Source organism: Eimeria mitis, genomic scaffold (genome assembly GCF_000499745.2).
Source record: "Eimeria mitis Houghton genomic scaffold, Emh_scaff1249, whole genome shotgun sequence".
Classification (NCBI taxonomy): domain Eukaryota; phylum Apicomplexa; class Conoidasida; order Eucoccidiorida; family Eimeriidae; genus Eimeria; species Eimeria mitis.
The window spans coordinates 2859-3191 of record NW_013568433.1 but is presented as its reverse complement, the minus strand read 5'-3'; the positions used below and the strand labels follow the sequence as shown (position 1 = coordinate 3191).

The 333-nt window shown below is 60.4% G+C and overlaps 1 protein-coding gene across 1 annotated transcript in view; it reads left to right on the top strand.

The window, feature by feature from the left end:
- Positions 1-333, top strand: part of EMH_0032910 (uncharacterized protein) — a gene marked incomplete at both ends in the record, with an annotated part of 2965 nt that overhangs the window by 463 nt on the left and 2169 nt on the right. Inside the window, one exon of the mRNA XM_013494684.1 lies at positions 11-293. Within this exon, the coding sequence (XP_013350138.1) occupies positions 11-293 (283 nt within the window). The remainder of the gene's footprint in view (positions 1-10; positions 294-333) is intronic.

Below are 333 nucleotides of genomic sequence, written 5' to 3'. Positions count from 1 at the left end.
GGAGCTTCAGTAGACACATCTGTAGAGCGAGAGGAAGCAGCAGTAGCAGTAGAACAACCAGCAGCAGCAGGAGCAGCAGCAGCAGCGCCATCGCTACCATCAGCAGCAGCAGCAGCACCACCAGCAGCAGGGAGTATTTCAGGTGGCGTTCGCGTTCCATTGAGTTTACGTAGCCAGCTGGATGCAGCAGCAGCAGCAGCAGCAGCAGCAGCAGGAGGAGGATCCCAATCCCCCGCCTCTGCCTCCTCCTCCTCCTCCTCCGCAACAGCAACAGCAGCAGCAGCAGGAGCAGGGTATGGGGGCAGCAGCAGCAGCTGTGCCCCTTCTCCTAGT